Source organism: Eschrichtius robustus, chromosome 12, assembly GCF_028021215.1.
Source record: "Eschrichtius robustus isolate mEscRob2 chromosome 12, mEscRob2.pri, whole genome shotgun sequence".
Taxonomy (NCBI): domain Eukaryota; kingdom Metazoa; phylum Chordata; class Mammalia; order Artiodactyla; family Eschrichtiidae; genus Eschrichtius; species Eschrichtius robustus.
This window is the reverse complement of record NC_090835.1, coordinates 44,066,796-44,085,041: the sequence shown is the minus strand read 5'-3', so window position 1 is coordinate 44,085,041 and position 18,246 is coordinate 44,066,796. Positions and strand designations below refer to the sequence as shown.

Here is an 18,246-nt window from a genome sequence, read left to right as displayed (position 1 = left end):
AATCCTTTAAGGCCCTGTTCAAATGATTTCTCCACTGTGAGGTTCTCCTGATTTCTCCAGCTGTAAGTAATCACCCTTGTCCATAAGCTATCTTGTGCTCTGTTGTCCCTTCTACCAGAAGGGATCATGAAATGGACTTTTTCATCATTTGTGACCCTCAACACAGTTCTTTGCACACAGTATTCGTTCATTCCAGAAATATTTTTTGAACAAATATAACAACAACACTAAGAAGGGACATTTGTCAGGATTCTAAAAGCAAACTTTTCAATCTGTCTATAAATTCTTCAGTGCTATTTATAATGTGGTTGAACAGCTTAATACATCTCAATTATCCAAGGAGTCACTGTAACATGACCCAAAGTAGTAACTGCTGCTCACAGTGATGGCTATAAATCCTAAGAAATGGCCAAACTTATTTTGTGTACTCCAGTGGTTCTCAACCCAGGGTGATTTTGCATCCTTCTTCTTCCTTCCTCCCCCTAAACATATGGCAATATCTAGAGACATTTTTGGTTGTTATAACTGAAGTGGGGGATAGGGATGAAGGTGGTTACTGGCATCTACTGGGTAGAGGCTAAGGGATGCTCCTAAACATCCTACAATGCACAGGACAGATCCTACCCCGCCCCACTGCCAAAATGTCAACAGTTTCAAGGACGAGGAACTCTGATGTTTTCATTTTAAGGGAAGGCAGCGCAACACAGTTTGTAATACACTAAACAGAGAAAACGGTTCCATTCAAATTCTGGGTACTTAAAAAGATAAACTATGGCCTTATCTAATATTCACATAAGAATATATATATCCACCCCAAAATAAGGCTGCAATTAAGTCTTTATTTATATGACTATTATCTTGGTTATTTTATACACACACACATATAACACATATACACACACAGACTACAATAAAAAATAAAGGGATACATAATCCAATAACCTATATTTAATTACAAAAAGATACTTACCTTTAATACATCCCAATATGCCACATTATTATTGGTATCTTTGGTTAATATATGTCTCTTATCATTAAGAATGTGACACTGAATAATACTAGCACCCCCTAAAGGAAAAAAATCCACACAATTAGGAAAACAATCCTACATTTAAATTCACAGTACAGCAATAATGTTAACTGGCATGTATTGTAACAGAATGTAAATCATACTAGCCCCCAGAAAGGAGAAGGTAAATCAGAAGACCATATAATTATTTCTAAGGCAATTTGAGGCTAACCAAAGAAAAACTGTCTGATTTTAATAACAGATTAAAAGACTCTCCATTCACTTCAAGGGTCTACTAGTGGAAAATTATTAAGAGCAAACCCTTTAATAATTTTTTTACCCACTAGGAAAAGTCCACATGATGACAGGAAATCTCTGAATTAGTCCTATCTCTCATTAACTTTTGTTTCCTATCTTCCTTCTCCTGAATGGACATTCTATCCTAAAGGTCACAGCATGGACATCTAACTATAGATAAACACACCATTCAATACTCTAATCCCCTTGAAGTCAGAGCTGTCACTCGCAGTTGTAGCATGCAGAATTCAGGGGCCAGATCTGACCATTCTGGCTTGTGCCAAAAGACAACATTAAATCTTGTATCTTTTACAAAGTGGTTGCTGGCTTTACCAAGACCATGATTATTCTAATGCTGGGCAAAAAGATTAACTCAAGAAAGCTCAATTTTTAAAGTCACTAAAAAGCATTTAAAAAATATTTTTCTTCTATTAAAAATAAAGCAATATACTATTAGTCTTTTGTTGACATCAGGATTACATTTAAAGGAAGGTCACCTCCTTTATTTTTGTCAATTTCTTAGTAAGTATAATTAACTTCAATAAAACGGACAATACCTTCCAATATCCTTACTTACCCTTAATAACCTGGTCAGGTTGTGTACAAAGGGGTGTTATAGGATTTGTACAGTCATTGTCATAATCTCCAGAGGCTCTAAAATTATGAATTCCTTTCAATGTCTAAAGGAACAAAATTCATTATTTAATCATTTTATGCCAATTAGTTTAAAGTGGCAAGAAAAACAAAGAAAAAAAAAAAGAAAAACAAAGAACAAACGAGAAAAACCGACAATAACAACATCAACCAAAAAATACTTAGTCACAAAATACAATTACCTACCATGATTAAAAAAATACAAAACAAAAATTAAGAAGGGAATGCTGTCTTTTTGGAGAGAAGACTACGCACTCTTCCAGGTAAAGCTATGTTGATCTCAAATTGGCACAATGAAATTTAAACAAGTTATATAACATTTTTTTTTTACAAGTACAGAGAAAGACCACTTGATCTACATATAAACAGGAATAAACGCAAACACTTTCTCTTTTGTTATCCACAGTCTGGTAAGCAAGAAAACTTAAATCTTCTTTAATTACGACTTAAGAATTAATAGTACTTTTGTGACTTCCCTCTGCTTATCCTTTATTTCTATACCTGTTCTTCGTGCTATAAAGAAAAAGGAAATGAATTTGAAAAAAACAACTTTCTGCTTTCTCTTACGTTTAGAAAAATAGAATCCTAGCGTTTCCCTGCTGTGCTGGTACTTGGGCTGCCTCTTTTCAAATACAGCTTCAAGAGGTCAGAAACTGTACTACTTTAAAGCTGTACTTTACTGGTTTTATCAGGGAACAGCGCTTATTCTAAGCACATCAAATGTGTATCTTGGCTCCTGACAAAGAAGTCAGAAGCTGCATTTTGACTACGACCTTAATTTTTGTACAATCCTTAGGATCACACCTGCATTCATAGGGGCTTTCAGATTTTTGTCACTGTCCAAAAGCATGCTGAGAGTCAGGCTCATACTGAGCATTTGCTACTGGTACCTGGGAGGTCCGTGATAACAAACCACATGTTTATAAACCTTTGCCAGATATACAGTGGCTCACTTACCCATTTATTTACTGTAGACTTCGTTGTTGCAACCCAGATTGCAGGAGGGGGATCAGCTGATCTGTCAAGCTCCATCTGAAACAAAGCACAAAAATATTGCTTTGTGGAATGTTGACTCTTCTGAACTGCCAGGACCAGCTATACACTATTAAATATCAACTCCTTCATTCAACATCTGTGTGCTGACGATACCACAGCGTGTGTTAAAAGCTAGGGATGCAGAGAAGAATGAGTCTCTTTGCTAAAGGAATTCGTAGCCCTATAAAAGTGTAATAGGGGTGACTATTTACCAAAAACAGTGGCTTAAAGTTTTAAGTGTGGTTAATTTAAGGGTTCTAAATGGGTACAGTCAAAAGGATGGCTTACCATAACTTTTTGGTTTTGTCACTCCTGTGTTTTGTCTTCATGTTCTTAGTAACAAGGAAATACGTGTTTTTCTTGGAAAATGTTTGTAGCAAAAACCAAAACCATTCTAACAACACAGCAAAAGGAAAAGTACCCACATAATGTACCCCCCCAACTTGCTTAAGGAATACAGCTGTACTTTGTGAACAGTTTACTGTGTCCTCCTATATTTTTAAAATACCATACATATAAAAATACACATATACCCATGTATACATTATGCAAATGGAATGACTCTACATTTGCACTATTCTTCCTGCACCAGGAAATTGCAGGTTTTTAGACATGGGGACAGGGCTGAGCCACTAGCAAGTAGGAATCCTCTTCAGTTCAAAGTGACGCTCCTTACAACATGGTTATGCCTGTGCTAAACACTTCTAGTCTTTCTCTCCACAGCCAAGAGATCCTGGCAGCTGCGGGACTCGCAGTGCAGTTTCTCCTCCACACATGACTCTCCCCATCAGTGTGCTTCCTGCACACATGCTGTGTCTGTATTTTAGCCTCCACTCTCTTGCTTCTCTAAAGGATTATTGCTTTTGTCCATTAGGCTGTGCCATCTGTTTTAAAGAACTGTAATTGGCCAGTATTATGTGAGCTCTTACACCATAGGCATCCTCTCAAGTGTCTCATTTGACCTCTATTCCCTTTTTCAGTCCTTCCTCCTATACTGTGGTTTCAGATGTCACTTAGTTTCGTAGATGATGGGTATTTACAATTCTGTTTCCTGCTTTCCTTGTTGTTTTCAGATGATTTCTGAGAAGGGGTTGGGGGGAGTGCTGTCTTTATGCCTCCATTTTAAACCTGGAAATCTCCTCACCGTTGTCTTAATGTGCAATTCTGTGAACATCGGTGAGACTGAACATCTTGTCAATGATGACTGGCCATTTTCTAGGCTTCACTTTTAGCAGGTGTCAATATGGATGGCTTCTCAAGTACCCTTTTACCCACCACCCAGGACTATCTTGAGGCAGTGATGGTTTGGAATATGAACCAGCTTCCCCTCTTCTTCAGGAGCACTCTTCCACATCCTCCTCCTGAGGCAGTGGACAAATTTCTGCTTTGCTGTCCACTTTCAGATACCTGAACTCCTCATATTCCTCCTCTAAGGACAGGTTAGGAAAGCCAGGAGAGCTCAGGAGCACTTTGGGGCCAGCTCACTAGGATTCGCCAGTGCGAGAGCCATCCATCCCTGATGTACCCATGAAGTCGCCATTTCTTCTGTGGGTGACGAACAAGTATCTTTTTACAACCTCACAGTTGACTTGTGTTTTAATATTGATTTTGCTGTATTTGGCTAGCACATGTAACAATCTTAATCATAAAACTAAAACATATGACATACCTTGAGAACTGGTGCTTTTTCTTCACAAATTAGCACCCGAATGTCAGGGTTTCTTAGGTCTGTACAATAAATCTTCCTGTCCCTTCCTCCAGAGTACACATGTGTGAAGGTGTCATTGACCTGTAGAGCCCAAACACCTTCATCATGCACTCGGTACGTTGCTATACATCTCTGCTGGCCAAGGGACCAAAGGCGAATTGTCCCATCAGAACTGCCGGAAAGGCACTGAGAACAAAGAAAGCTAAGGTTAGAAACCTGCCAAAAAGTTCCTGCTTTCTTGTGCTTTACACTTGTCTTCGCTAATGACTCCACAATGTCAAACACACACCTCTAACAACCTGTATTCCTGCCTCTGATAAAGACTTCTGACAAGCATACACCACAGGCTGAAACGACCAAAGGCAACAGTATGGGCTCAAGCAGGGGAACCCTCTGAGCAAAACTTCCTCTGTCCTGTGTACCTTGCCGCTTGCTGCATCACCATCCCTTGGGAACATGTTAAACATGTAAATTCCCCGTTCCCATTCCAGACCTAATGAGGCAGAAACTCTGGTGGGGCTCCGCAACCTGTTTTGACAGGCTCTCCAGGTCATTCTGGTATGCCAAGTTTGACAAGCATTGCACTAGGCAAGGAAGCCTTCTGGAGCCCTGGGTCACACCTCTGTTTTGTCCCCCACCTCACGGCTCTGGATTCCTGATGCCCTGCCAGGTCTCCTGGATTCTACTGACAGGAGCCAAAAGCAAAATCCAGGCTTGCCACTCACTCTGTGAGCTTGGATACTTCCCATATGAGCTTCAAGTTCAACATCCATTAATACAAAATGTAGACCCTCAGCATTCAGAGTTAACACTGGCAATTCTGACAATTTCTAAAGGCTCAGGAGTGTCAACTACAATCTCTAAAGGCTCAGGAGTGTCAACTACATAGAAGTTGCAGGTACACAAATCAGGGCTGAGCACACAGACAGTGTGACAGAAACAGGCAGAATCAGCCACCCCACATTCACATTCAGCATGCCTGGTGTTCTCTACTAGTTACTGTGGTGACCTGAGGAAAGGGATAAAAACTTATTTCTTTGGGGAAAAAAATCACCCTGAGGGGAAAGGAACTGCTGGTGCTGGGAAAGGAACTGTATGAAATTAAGCAGGCATAGAGCTTCAAAGAAGAGAAGATAGTTGTGGGCTTGGAGACCTGGATAGTGTTTGAACAGATGAGGCCTTCAGGAATATTAAGGATTTACTGGCCTGCTCTGACTTGAAGGGGCCTTCAGACATGTTTCATTAAACAAACATCACACTAACAGACTCCCCCATAAGCTGTCAGGAGCATCAGTGCTTTAGTCTCCAATTCCAACTAGTTCACAAGAGAACCAAGAGACTAACCAATAAAGAAACTGTCAGGAGTAAGGTGGCAAGCAGACCTTCATCACGTGTGTAGGAGCACTGTGGCAGTCTGATGGGGAGAAGGCAGGGAGGAGTTCTCCATTCCAGGAAGAGATGCTACTCTGTGGTGGCAAAGCTGTTAGTAAAGCTTTGATCACTCAGATTCTAGACCATATATCTGCAAGGAATAAGGTCTGACAACTTTAGGAAAAGGAAAGCAAAGATGATATGTTGAAAGTCCTCACAGGCTGGGTGACTTACAGCAGTAAAGAGATACGTTCCAAACCCAGAATGCACAGGTGAAAGTAGATGAGGAAACAAAGAGTATATTAGAGTTCTATATCAACCCTGACATAGAATACAAAATAATCTTTGATGGTAGTCAGTATTCTAAGACTGCTAAAAAGCAGGCTCCCAAATAGACAGCAATCACTTTTAAAGTACTATGCAGGCGAACATCTTTGCAGTATTTGGTAGTATGGTTGAAGGAGGTGGCCATTTTATAGGAATTCTAGTGCCTGATATCCTATAGGAGCTAGAGGAGTCATCAAAACATTTCCCACTGCCTCCACCCTTCCACGGGATAAAAATGAAGACCCCTTCATTATGAGGTGGCCTCTGGGATTAGGACAGAATGCCCCAAATGGTTCTGCTAAGCCAGACTTAGGGGAACAGATTCTACAGCCTGATCAGGTGCTCTGTGCTTCTGCCAATGGACATGAGAGGTACCAGTGTATTGGGGCCAGGCTGCTGTTGACCAACACAAAGCGTTTCTGGGATGGTTGCTTACACACAATTGTAATTGCCAATAGAGAGCAGCCCAGTGAGCAAGTCAGGGGCAGGGAGTGACCTAATGCTCAGAGATACCCCCGACCCATGAGCTAGGTTCAGCAGGACTTGTATTACCAAGGAAAACCCTGTGAGTGACACACAAGGAGGTGACTGACTCAGAGCAAGATGGCAGGTTGTCCCAGATCCTCAAGCAATTGCCTGAGTGAGTACAAGGACTGAAAAGTCAGCTGGCTTGGCCCACGAATGTTGGCACAATCAGAACAACTGCCATGGTGCCAAACCTCAGGTAGTAAGATTTGCTAAGTATCTTACTATCAATACAATGAAGGAAGTGAGGCAACAGGCTGACATCGATGGGATTCTTTGGCCTATTATACATATCTTATCATAAGTCCCTGACTTACAACGCCAGCAGAGACCCTACATTAGAAGCTTGCAGGGCAGCTCTGCAAGATGCAGTATATACTCTGGTCCAGTACCCAATGGTTACTTCTTCCATGTTGCAAGAGTTTGTGAATCAGTATGTAAAGGTTTCTTTTTTCCTCCTCTCTTTTCTCAGTTGAGTAGTTATTACAGATGTTTTCTTGATCAATTCCCTAATGTAAGGATGCCGTGTTGTTGGTGGCTAAATCTACATTTAGTCTCTCGTTGCCAATAAGGAAAATGGATGAAAGAGGAACTAGAGGAGGAATGGTATCTGCTTAATTATTTACTCTAAGGCTGACAGGCAGCTTTTAAAGTAGTACCACATCACCTTCTCTGCTTTCAGTAAGTGGAACTGACTACAGGTGAAGTGCATTTGTAAGTAAATGTGCTACTTAAATCGTCTTAGGTAAAAGCACATTCATAATTGTCTACATAGGAAACAAGGCATGGAGTGTAGTAGATAGGAGGAGATTTCCGAAAGTCTGCCAGGCCCACAGCCCATTTCTGGAAACCATCTTGTCTATAGCCTCTAGTTAAGCGCAGTCCCATGGAGACCATATGATCTAGTTCAATCCTGGACAAAGCTAACAGAACTAGGCATGGACAACCATCTCAAGTGTAGCCTAGCAGCTACTGCAACAGTGAGGAGCTAACTGTACTGGGCTTTTTTTGGCCACGCCTCACGGCTTGTGGGATCTTAGTTCCCTGACCAGGGATTGAACCTGGGCCCCGGCAGTAAAAGCATGGAGTCCTAACCACTGGGCTGCCACAGAATTCCCCTGTACTGGGCTTTTTAGACACATGAAAATGCTGCTATGAAGAAACTCAAGAGCTCTAGAAAATGCCATGGCTTACAGACAAGAATATACTTATTATTTCTACTCTTCTCACCAATTACACTAACTAAATATTATGACTCCCACTTTGCAGATAAGCAAACTAGGGACGAGTACATTCCTCTCCTCAAGGCCACACAATACTTTAATATCAAGATCCTTCCATATCTCCAAAGACCTCCATGGTAATATTCAAGCTTCTCTGCCTGGTTCTGAAAAAATGATTTCTTTCCTTTGGCTAGTTTTTCAAACCTTCCTTTCACCTCTGGAGGCAAAGGCTTCTCTAATTCATGTGTGAGGCAACTTCCATGACGTAATTCCAGAGGAGTAACAGACCAATGGTGTTTCTCATCTCATCACATTCATACTCTCCCTCTTCTAAACCAATCACAATCAATTCCAATGATCCCTGCCCTATGCAAAAAATGGCAGCAGTACATGGTAGAGGTATGTCATAACATAAAATGGTGCTCAGTTTTTGTTTTTTATTATCTACACTGATGAAAGATCATTTTTCTACTGCTACAGGACAGAATTGTGATATATAATTCACAAATTCTGTGGCCAACAGAGTATTAATACATGTTCAAATATTACCAAAATGTTTTTCTTTGAAATGCTGACTCTAAGTACTATGTTAGATAACTAAATCTATAGACCGTATCTACATAGTCAACTGACAAGATTTGCTTGGAAAACAGACCCACTGTGAGGAAATTTTCCACTTACTACACTGCCAGAAAGCATTCAATACCAAAGCTTCCTTCTGCTTTACACAAGGGAACATTTTAAATTATTTCAGCTATACATACCATAACTGCATATACTCACCTGCATTAAAATTATTCTTAGGAAATCCTTCGTTTGGCCTTTATTTAAAAGTTAGGCAAACAGAGAAATTTTGAAATGTGGATTATTATATGTGCAACTGAGTATTTTAAGGATTTAAAAATTAGACCACAGTTTCTAATATGTGTGGCTTTTGGTTCAAACCAACTATGCAACAATATACAGAGTGGGGGAGCTTCTGCTGTATGAAATTTTGACAAGGTCAGTAGGTAAATGTTCATGTGAACTGCATACCTGTGTGCCATCTCTGTTCAACAGCAATGCTTTGACATTATCCGTGTGCCCTTTAAGCTTCATTAGTTTTGCACATGTTCTTGGATCCCATACTCTTAAAACCTGTGAATTTTAACAAAGTATCATACAAATGATCAAATTTAAATAATAGATGACTTCTATAAATCAAATGACAACTATTAAATTCTGAGAAGGAAGTACTACTTCCGCCAACAGACAGTGTCCAAGGCTCCCAACTTTTTTAAGCAGGAGGAAGTCTTTTTAATGTCAAAAAAAGCACAGGCTTCCCCCACTCCACCCTCTGCCTCTGTTACCACACACGACAGTAATTATACAGTTATACTCTTATTTGTTCAAATAAAACCTTATTTTAGTATCCACAAGGCAAAACCGCTGTCTATATATTTTATAATTACACAGATCAAGTTATTTTGGTTTCTTTACTTTCTAGTGTTAAAATATACCCTTTAAGTTTCCCCTTACCTTCTCAGTGGACCCTGATACAATGATTGTTCCCAGTTGATTCATTGCCAGGCTATAAATGGAATCTTTGTTCCCACTTAAAGAAGAAGCTATTAAGGATAAATGGAGCTATATGTTAAAATCATCAGCTGTTTAATAACTAGTTAGCACAAACTGCAAGTTTAATTATTCGATTTAGAAAATCTTATCTTTATGAGTACTCTAAGGAAAAGAAATCCCTATAATGGAAATAATTCTAAATCATAATATTGTTAACAAAATTTACATCTCTTCTGGATTTGAGCATACACAAGTGCTCAATAAATATCTGCTAAATTGAATTGCACCATTTAAGAAACTATCTGCATAAGTAATGTATTTTCAAAGATGCACATGTGCCAATAAAAATGAAAACTATGGCTAAATTCATTATTTATAAGAAAACACAAATCAAAACAAAAATACAATTTTCACCTACCAAACAGATAAAAAACAAGGCAATACTTAATTCTCAAAAAATACAGTTAAAATGGCACCCTCATACATTACTTGTGGAATGATAATTTGGTACAACTCTTCTAGAAGGAAATTAGACAATGTGTAGCAAGAATCATATTCATGCCCTTTGATTCAGAACTCAATACCACTGAAGTATGTATATAAAACTGTCTATACAGTATGATTCCAACTGTACAACAAAGAATAAATTTAAACACACACTGAGATGCTGTGAGTAAAGGAGTAAATACATGTAAAGTATTTAGAAAAGTAACTGCTTGTATTAAATGCTCAATAAATGTTAGCTATTTTTATTATCTCCATAATTATAAAAAACTTATTTGATATCCTCTCTAAACAATTCTAAGCAAGACATATCTGTTGCAGAATCTATAACCACTAAGCCTCGTCTCTGACCTTGGGACAATCCTGCTTTTTTTGCTTCATTCCTTCTTGTTAGTGTCTCTTTCAGGCAGGCCTTACATCTAGAGAGAGCTAAATGATGTATTATGACAGCCCCCAGCAGGGACCAGCTGCTGAATCCCTGAGATTGTGTACAGGTGAAAAATCACGGAAAACAAGGGAAGAATAGTGTTTAGACCTTCACATATTTTCTGAGAAAAAGGGCAAAATAATATTTAAGAAATTATAAACACCAGTCTCCCAACCTACCCTTCTTGGCACACACTAGATTATATTAGAACTGTTAGTTATATCAACATGAGTATTCTACAGTCATGACAAATTGGACCTGTTATGTAGGAATCTAGATAGTTCAGGCCCATATCCTGAACACAGACCTTCTAGGCCAGGCTTAGCCGTAAATGTGCTCTCAGGAATCCCTACTGACACCTGGCCTAGAGAACTCTTATTGGTTGGGCCAAGTGTGAGCTGAGTTTCAAGTCTAGACCTGTCTGGATCTGACTGGGTAATTGAGATTTCTTAGTTGATGAGGCATCCATGCTACTAACCTGCTGTGAATGTCTCTGAATTGCCTTTAGATGCTTCTGTTCAGGAAGAGTTGGCTGGATTCTTTAGGGCTGCTCTGAAAGGGTCCCACAATATTGGCACTAAGAACCTTTCTTTCCTTTGGGTATTTTCCAAGTTGGCCATTAACTCAAAGGCTCTTAGTATATAGTAACACTTTTAAAAGTCAAAAACTGCCTACTTTTTGCCAGGTAATCACCACCTCCATCAATAATATCTGCCTAGAGTGTGGCTTTGGGCCAGGTGCAGCTGGGATATACAAAGTAATAAGACAGGCACTTCTGCCCTGTGGAAGCTTACAATTCAGCTAGGGAGCTAACACACGCACATGTACAAAAATAACCAGGTTACACCTGGAGAAGTTACCATTTTTATATTGCAGTGAGGAACTAGTTCCTTGTTGTTTAATCATACTCTTGGGGGCTAGAATGCTGTAGGTAGAACCACTGTCTTGATGCAAACTTATCAAACTTGTTTTATACACCATTCTTTATTTATGTCAATTTGGATCACTTTCAAAGAAATTTTTTTCAAACACCTTACTTGTGACAGTGTTATTTGAGGCAGTCAATGCTGTTAGAGTATTCACATCCCAAAGGAATATTTGTCGGTCCAACCCAGCCGATGCTACCAGTTCTTTATCCTTGGCATATGCTAAGGCTTTTACATAATCCTGCAACAAAATACACATACTCTGATCTACTCTGTAGATCAATAAGCAAATGAGCCACATGAAGTACTGAGATCTCAGTATTACACTAAAGACATTGAAAATTGTGTTAGTTGTTTTACCTTATGTGTCCTTAATGTTGACATGCAAAATCCCTTATGTGCATTCCATACTTTTACTGTTGTATCAGAAGAAGCAGATATTACTAGAAGAAGCAAAGAATTAAACCCCTTAGTAATGTGACTTAACACCATTTTAAAGAATTAACGTAAAACAATGTAACATTGTCTCAAACTTTCACACATACATACAAAATGTTCATACATAAATATCTGAATATTTATGTATATTGAATATTTATAATATTCCTAACATTAATTCAAACATCTTAATATTCATACACACATACACATATACATATATATCTGAAAGTTCTTTCTAGAACCTATTGTATTTTGTCTCAAATATTTTTTTAGATAGGAAAGACAAACTTTTTTTAATGTTTCAGTTGAAGGCACAACTAATTTGATTATGAAAAGTTTCTCTAACACAGATTGCAAAACCAAGAAATGGATCTTACCATAATGAAAACAAAAAGAGATATTAATAAGGTTAAAAGAAGAATACATGTTGTATGAGTCTATTTATATACAATGACAATGCAGGCAAACTAATCAATAGTGCTTATAAGACATGAGAGCAGTTACCTTGGGACAAGGGGTAGTGACTGAAAGGGTGGCATAAGGGGGCTTCTGGTAATCTGTTTCTTGATATGGATGTTCACCTTGTAAAATCTTAATGAGCTGTACTCTCAAGGTGTGTGTGCTTTTCTGTATGTATGTTATACTTCAATAAAAAGGCTTACATAAAAAAAAAGAAAAATATATCAAATTGAATTAAAATCTTCCAGCAGCCCAATAATTCAAAGAAATACTTACATGTTTTCCCATTACAACAGAGTACAATGTCATTTACCCAATCGGTATGGTGTTCCATAGATGCTATATATGGATCTTGCTGAAATTAAAAGAAAAATCATAAAAATGTCTTTAGTCTATATTAGAGGATAAAATATATCACAAATTATAGATATGTTTATATCCTTCAATTAAAGTGACACACTGCTCTAAGGTCTTAAAATTGACAACTGAATTCAGAGTAGAATTTCATCAAACAATTGATGCTTCCATATGACAGATATAAACAGAAGTTTTGTTTCAGGACAGTTTTATTACTGATGAAAGTCTAGGTTTCCAGGAAAAATGCTTAATTTTTATGCCCTGAGTTAGTGAAGGCAACAAGATCTGGGCTAGGCACTGTGTGTGACACGAGTGCAATAGGAAGGGGTTCACTAGAAAGGACAGGACATGAACAAATCTGCAGGCTGGGGGGATCTGACTCAGTAGTGGTGAAGGCTCAAAGCAGACAGCAGGGACAGAAAGGAAGCTGATGAGAGTGGTGAGAAGCGTAGCCGGACTGCAGAGGGGGATTGCACGCTTCTGCTCTTAGCTTCCTACTGCTGTTTTTACCTGTGGACTAAACATTTTGTCAAAGTATCTACAGTCCTTCAGAGAAGAAATGGAAGCCAAGGGCTAAAGGATCATCATTTCAATTCAGTAACTCAAGATTTTTCTATTCCTCTCACTTGGTTTAATCACCAGGAGAGGCCTTTTAAAGAAGACTATTTGGCTATATCCTACACCTAAGACAGGCAAGTTCAAGATGATTCATGGGCAAAAAGAATAGCTCTCTACAAGTCTAGTTGAGAAATGATGCTATTCAATCTTGTCATAAAAATGAGGACCAGAAAGTGATGTCTGAGGGCAGGATAGGCAGCTTTCTAATTCTTCCAGGCTAGTTCTTGTTTTCTCCTTAATTTTTTGAAATACTGTAAATTTCCAGGAAAGTGACATTCCAATTCAAATATAAGTTCCAAAAAGCATTTCAGAGCCATAGTTTTCTTACTTTCCATGTTTTTAACATTGGGCCACCACTGTTTCCACTGGTTAAAGAATTCAAAGCCCACTGGACCAAAGTCCATTTAAAGAAACTATCCAGGAACCATGCAAAGTAGTGGTTCCTTTTCGGATGGAACATCAGACTTGTAGAGCTTGGTAAAAGACACAGACTTTTAAAATGACAAGGTCTAACATCAGGGTTTCAGGGTTAGATTGTGTTCTCTCTGTCATGAACTAGCTACTTAACCATGGGTTTCTCTGAGTCCGTTTTCCCATCTATGAAAATGGATCTTAATATCTGCCTTGAAGGATTATTAAAACCATATTGGATACGAAAGTGCTAAGTGTCTGGTACATAGCTAGGAGTTCAAGAAATGCTCCTTCTTCTTCCCTGAATCTTCCTTTCTATGTCATTCATAATACAGGCATTCAAACAAAATACAAAAAGAGCTCCTTTCCATTTGACTGGGGATTTATCTTCACATATCATTAAGTCCTGCTCCTGTTTTCATATTTTTACACCAACTTTATACTATATAATAAGGCCCTATGGGTTTTGCGGGCGCCCTAATCACTTTTAAATGAAGAGATCAAATACTTGTTCAAGGTTAATTATAAATGTAAAAGCATATTCAATCTTTTTTTAGTAACACTGAAAAGGGATGCAAGAAAGCTTTTTGGGAACATATTTAAAACAGAAAAATAAATTGTTGAAAAGAAGCTCCCTACCAGACAAATCTCTTTGTTCCTTTGCAGTAAAGGGCTCTTATCACAAACCTAGTTTATAGAGTCCCTGCCTTAGCTAAAACACTTCTGAAACTCCCCTGGGGTGTTTTTCTCAGAAGCTGACTGAATTCTGGTTGCAGTGTCTTTATTTATAGAGTGTACCAAATAACTCAGTGCTCAAAGAGATTAAATCTGAAACTGTGAAAGGCACCATATTAGACAGACCAAAACTTATTGAGTATAGATTTAAAATATAAACTCAATCCCTGACTTACCTTGTGCTGATTGACACTCCATATTCTTATGATGGAGTCTCGACCTGCCGTGAAAAGTCTGTTTAGTGCTGGGTCCAGCTGCAGGGCATTGACCCCATTTCGGTTGTACTTCTCCACTTCATCTCGAATAACATAGGAAACCTGACAAATATGTCAAGATTGGCTGTTTATGAAGTTACAAAACATGTGATAATAAAATGTAGCCTTCTAGTGGCCAATCTGAAATTCAAAATCCCATGTTTTCTAATATAAAACTTATTTCCCAATCCAATAAAAACTTTATTTTACTCTATAGAGACTGAAGGGCTGAGGAGAGAAGAGTGACATTAACAATAGTGTAGACCAAGATAAGCAAGTTTGAGGCTAAACCACTGCAAATATCTCCTAACTGGACTTTCTCTCCTACCCTTGTTTGTCTTTAATCCATTATTCACAAAGCAGCTGGATGAATCTTTAAAACATAAATAGAAATATCTTTTAAAAACGTAAATAGGAATATCACTCCCTGTTCAAAAACCCCTCTGGCTGCTTACTCCACTAGACTCAGGATTGGATCTGGACTCCTCAAGCGCCTCTCCTGCCCCTCATCCTTGCTCACTGCTCCCACTCCTTGCACACACTGTGCCTCCAGACGGGCACATGTGCTGGTCCCCTCTCTAGAAGCTCTTCCTCCCACTCTGTCTGGCTAACTCCTACTGCAGTCTTTAGATTTCTGTTGAAATGATGTTTCCTCAAAAAGACCTTCTCTGACCTGCTAAGTAAAATGAGGTTTTGCCCTCCAATAACACACTAAACTTTTCTTTCAGAGAACTTTTCCCTACTCTGTTATGGTTGGTAACTTCTGTCTGCTCCATGAGAAAACTCAAGAGAATCAACCAAAAGCAATTACAATTAAGAAAAACTCAACAAGCTGGCTGGCAGCCAAAAGCAAAACTTTTCTGTTCTAATGAAATAACCAGTTAAGATATAATGGGGGGAGGGGGACCCTATTTACAATAGCAACAAAAATAAATATCTAGAAATTTATTTTGCAAAGGAGATACATAATCAATAGGACAAGGTACATAAAAGAAAACTTGAATAAAGGAGACATACCATATTAGTACAGGAAGTAGTACAGGAAGGTAGTACAGGAAGATTCAAAATAAACAATTTTTTCCTAACTTTGTGGTTTTAACCCAACTGTGGTCAGAGTCTCACTGGATTTCTTTCTAGAAGTTGACAAAATATATACCAATAGTACAATGTTTTGAGGGGACTACCCAGTCACTTTTTTAAATGAAAGGATATTCTTTAAAGATCTTAAAAGGTATTATAAAGCTACCAGAATTACAAAGGAGGACCACAATAGGAATATATAAAAGGATCAATGAAACAAAACAAAATTCAGAAACATATTTTCCCATTATACATTTTTTATTTTGATATAAACAGATTTTGAAACAATGAGGGCATGATAAATTATTTAATAAATTATCTAGGAACACCTAGTGACTCTATTGCAAAAAATAATATCCTCTCTCCAAATCTTAAACCAAAGTGAATTTTCATATGGACTAAAGATTGAAATTTAATAACCTAATCATGAAAATACTTGCAAGTATTTACATAGTCTCTACATAGAGAAGGCTCTGGTAACGTGACAAGAAAGACCACAATCTTTGCAAAAGAAAAGGGCAATGCTGATCTGACCAAACACAAGCCAAAACTTTCTACACATACACAAATGTTCACAGCAGCATTATGCACAATAGCCAAAAAATGGAAACAACTCAAATGTCCATCAACTGAAAAATCCGCACACAGTAGATTAATGGTTTCCAGGGACTTGGGGAAGAGGAGAATGGGGAATGACTACTATGGTGTACAGGATTTCTTTTTGGGGGTGATGAAGATGTTCTGGAATTAGGTGGTCAATGCACTTTGCGAATATATTAAGAATCACTGAGTTGTATACTTTAAAAAGGTAAATTTATGTGAATTTTATCTCATTAAAGCTGTTATTTAAAACAAAGCAAACTTCTGAATGTCAAAAAAATAACATGAGCAAGGTTACAAGGCAAACACCTAACTGGGGAAAAAATGAATACAAAAGACAAAAGTTTACTCTTGACAACATACAAAGATTCCTTAGATAACAATAAGAAAAAGTCAACCTCTCCAACAGAAAGAGGAACAGAGATCACGAAGAGGAAATTTTTTTAAAAGAAAAGAAAATGGCCAACAAACACATAAATAATAAAAGATGTGAAAAGGGCCAAGGTTGTATACACAAAGACAAGGATGTTGTTTTAACCCGGCCTTTCGGTGCAAGTAACTGTAACTGAAATCTACTCAAACAAGCTTAAATTTTTTTAAAAATGCAGAATTTAAGATGAGAATTTAACAAGGATATCTAACAGAGCTCAAGGGCAGGAAATTCAATCATGACTCATAAGAGACATTTTAAAAATAAAATCATGGCACTTCTCTACTGAAGCTTTTCACTGCACTTAAAGTCAAGTCCAAATTCCTCACATGCTTTGGTTCTACCCTGCAAACTCACACTCACCTCAAACTAACTTCCCCTATGCTCTTTGATGACAGTCGCACTAAACTCCTTCCTGTTCCTCAAACACATCAAGTTCTTTCCCATCCTAGGACCTTCAGATTTACTTTTCCCTGTGCCAAGAAGATTCCTCACCTCTCCAATCCCCACAAGAATACTATTCTCCCAGCTTTCATTTTGGCTGACTAACCCTCACCCTCACCCTCCAGGTCTTAGCAGAAAAGTAATCTCCTCTAAAAGGCCTTCCCTAATCTCCTTCCCCTATCACCTCCCCTACTCCATTTCTTCTACAGTTCTTACCACACTGCATATTTATCTTTTTTGCTATATCTTCTCCATTAGAATAAAAGCTGCAAGAGGGCAAGGAACTTGTCTGCCTTGTTCCTCCCACCACAGTATCCTTATTATAGTATCTGGCATATAAAAGACATCTCATAAATATTTTTTGCATGAATCAGATACTGAAAAACCATCAGGAAACAAGCTGGCTTCAATGTTAGTTTCAGTCTCTCTTAATGCCTCTTCCTCTGGGGCTTCAAGTCTCCTTATCAGCTTTTCTCAGTACATTTCTTATTTAACGAAGATGAGGTAGCATATATGAATCTTGATTTTCAAATTCTGGGAGATGATCTGATTGGCCCAGTAGGAAAGGGTCAGAGAATAACAACATGATTGTCAGTCCTCATTCCAGGTGGCAAGGAATTCTTAGCAAAACAAGTTTGGACCAATCTCTTTAAGGGCATCTATTACAGATGTGTGATTAAAAACAGCAAATAACTAGAAGTATCCTACCTAGTTGGGTAAATTTTGGCACACACATCTGTAAAAGAGAATACTATTTAATCATTAAAAATGTTGGTGTAACTCTAGACTGATTAATATGGGAAGAAACCCAGGGTATATTTAAGTGAAGTATGCATGGTCTAACACAGTAGTGT

The 18,246-nt window shown here is 38.2% G+C and overlaps 1 protein-coding gene across 1 annotated transcript in view; it reads right to left on the bottom strand.

Annotated features, from left to right (window-relative positions):
- The window catches only part of WDR48 (WD repeat domain 48), a 44,496-nt gene that overhangs the window by 17,062 nt on the left and 9,188 nt on the right, over window positions 1-18,246 (bottom strand). The window contains exons 2-11 of the mRNA XM_068556857.1: window positions 14,761-14,901; window positions 12,740-12,818; window positions 11,924-12,006; window positions 11,675-11,804; window positions 9,668-9,756; window positions 9,185-9,286; window positions 4,665-4,889; window positions 2,918-2,992; window positions 1,884-1,986; window positions 971-1,068 (exon numbers count right to left, since the gene is read on the bottom strand). Coding sequence (XP_068412958.1) covers window positions 971-1,068; window positions 1,884-1,986; window positions 2,918-2,992; window positions 4,665-4,889; window positions 9,185-9,286; window positions 9,668-9,756; window positions 11,675-11,804; window positions 11,924-12,006; window positions 12,740-12,818; window positions 14,761-14,901 — 1,125 coding nt within the window. The remainder of the gene's footprint in view (window positions 1-970; window positions 1,069-1,883; window positions 1,987-2,917; window positions 2,993-4,664; window positions 4,890-9,184; window positions 9,287-9,667; window positions 9,757-11,674; window positions 11,805-11,923; window positions 12,007-12,739; window positions 12,819-14,760; window positions 14,902-18,246) is intronic.